Source organism: Pituophis catenifer, unplaced genomic scaffold, assembly GCF_029215685.1.
Source record: "Pituophis catenifer annectens isolate HBS135680 unplaced genomic scaffold, rPitCat1.0.hap2 SCAF_2, whole genome shotgun sequence".
NCBI lineage: Eukaryota > Metazoa > Chordata > Lepidosauria > Squamata > Colubridae > Pituophis > Pituophis catenifer.
This window is the reverse complement of record NW_027256882.1, coordinates 28,218,456-28,220,961: the sequence shown is the minus strand read 5'-3', so window position 1 is coordinate 28,220,961 and position 2,506 is coordinate 28,218,456. Positions and strand designations below refer to the sequence as shown.

The 2,506-nt window shown below is 38.9% G+C and overlaps 1 protein-coding gene across 1 annotated transcript; it reads right to left on the bottom strand.

Moving 5' to 3' along the window:
• Positions 1-1,782: 1,782 nt before the first annotated feature.
• Positions 1,783-2,506, bottom strand: LOC139311976 (zinc finger protein 662-like). The gene has a single exon (XM_070936498.1). It carries the CDS (start codon positions 2,287-2,289, stop codon positions 1,915-1,917), a length of 375 nt encoding a protein of 124 aa, XP_070792599.1. The 5' UTR covers positions 2,290-2,506; the 3' UTR covers positions 1,783-1,914.

Sequence of the window (2,506 nt, the reverse complement as noted above, 5' to 3'; positions counted from 1 at the left end):
GGTATCAATCCCTTGGTTCTGCTCACACCTCCCAGCCATCAAAGACTAACAAGAAGGAACCTCCAAGCGAAGGAGATCACAACAGGAGTTGGGAATGAACCTGGAGATCCTGTACTCAAAAACACAATCCCTTTTCTCAACTCAATATTCCTACAGCTCTTCTCCATGAAGGTCACACGCAAGGCAGAATAGCCTTTGCACCTGAAATTTTACACTGCTTTTGTCACTGCCTCAAACTCCCCCAATATATTTGTTATTCATCTGGTTTCTTCCACTTGCGTGCCTCATTCACCACCTGAGCAGACATGCTTGGTGCAATGAATTGTTAGGAAAAGATAAACTATTTCTCTTTCCTCTTGTTTTCTTCTTCCATGAGGACTCACAATCTCTAACTATAACCTGAGCGCTCTTATCCCGAAGAGATGCTGCCTGGGAAATTCTGGGGTGGAAAATCTCAATGATACCCAGGGAGAAAAAGGCTGAATATGAGACATTAAGGGAGATGTTTCAAAAAGTAAGGGAGACATTTAAGGGAAATAAAGAAGCAGAGAATTGGTTAGCTTGCAAAAAAAAAGAAAGAGAAAAGATGAATGAGAAGCAAGGGAAACGAGATAATATTGAAAAGGAAATAATTGGGAAAAAAAGTTAAAGATGATTACACTGGGTTCAATAGTGATAGAATAAAAATGGATATGGGAAAATACATCTCAAATATGAAGAAAGAGAAATAAATGGGATAAGATTGAGAATGAAAAGTAATAGAGTTAAAATTAAAGGAAAAAGGCTGAAGGGGAAATATAAGAACAGGAAAAAGAAGAAGGCAAAGAAATGTGAGAAAGGGAGGAAAACATCAAGAAAGAGAACTGTGGAGAGACTAATAGAAAACGGTTAAGAGTCAGTGAAAACGTTAATTTGTTAATAAAGAGAAGGATGCTAGTTGTAGAAATTATATGTGAAAATGCTGTTAAATGAAAAATAGAACAATGTTATCCAAGCTACAACTTAATCCTCTTTACTTTCACCACCATATACCATTAAAGGTATTTCAATTGTTACAGTTTATACTTATTCGTATTTCTAAAAACAAGAAAAAAAGAAAAACTTATCGTCTAGATTTCAAAAATACAAAGACAAATATTCCAATTTTTATTCATTTCATTTTTACAATCATGATTTCCCATTTATTTCTTACTACTATTCATATTTCAATTCTAAATAAGTATAACATCTTTCTCTTTCATTTCTTTTTCTCCCTTCCCATTTTTATTTTTGCTTTTTTCTTTCTCCTTTTTTTCTTTTGTTTTAAAATCTTGAACTCTCCTCTTTTGCCCTAAATTTCTCATTGTTTGCACCTACCTGTTTTAGTGAGGAAAAAGAAGAAAAAGAAATCTCCCTCTGCCTCTGCCTCATTTTTCCTTGCAGCAAACAGCAAACAGCCTGCTTTACTTTGTTTTGTTTTCAGCATAGCTTGATTAGCACAAGGGGAAAAAAATCTGCTCCAACTCTTTGAAGCAAGCAGCAGAGCCCTGCGCAAAACAGCTGAGAGAATCGGGAGGCCAATCTAATCAACTTGTGCTAATTAATAATATGCAATTATTAATGCAATTAATATGCAATTAATATGCTGAAGCTGAAAGCAGCTGTTTTTTCTTGCTGTTTGCTTGCAAGGAGGTAACTGCTGCGAGGCACAGGCCAAAAGGTGGGGGCCACCCTCCTTGCCACTTAACGCCCCCCTGCTGCCCCCCATGCCTCTTACTGCCCCCCTAAGTCATCCCACTGCCACCACTTTGGTACTACTAACTTTGGGAACCACTGCTTTAGATCATTACTCATCACTTTGGAAAATCCATGTGCATTTTCTTGTGTGCAATAAGGGTGGAATGTTTCCTGCAGCACCATCCACTCTTGGAGCACTTAAATGGTTTCTCCCGTGCGTATAAGCACATGATTTAAAAGGCTAGTCTTAGTACTGAAATTTTTCCCACAGTCTGGGCACTCGTAAGGTTTCTCACCTGTGTGAGTCCTCTGGTGTCTCACCAGCTCAGAATTCCAAAGGAAACTTTTCCCACAATCAGGACATTCAAATGGTTTCTCTCCTGTGTGAGTCTTCTGGTGTGACACCAGATTGGAATTGTTACTGAACCTTTTCCAACAATCAGGACATTCAAATGGTTTCTCTCCCGTATGAGTCCGCTGGTGTGACACCAGGCTGGAATTGCGACTGAAACTTTTCCCACAATCAGGACATTCAAAGGGTTTCTCTCCTGTATGAGTCCTTTGTTGTCTCATGAGGAGGTAATTTCCAATGAAACTTTCACACAATTTGGGCACTCTTATGTGATGGGTGTCCTGTGATTTATCACCATGTTGCCGTGCTCACTAAAGTATTCACGTTGGGAGCACTCGTATGGCTTCTCTCCTGTGTGAGTCGTTCCATGAACCACAAGGAAGCTGTTCTGACCAAACTTTTTGGCATATTCGGATAATTTGTATGGCTTTTCTACAG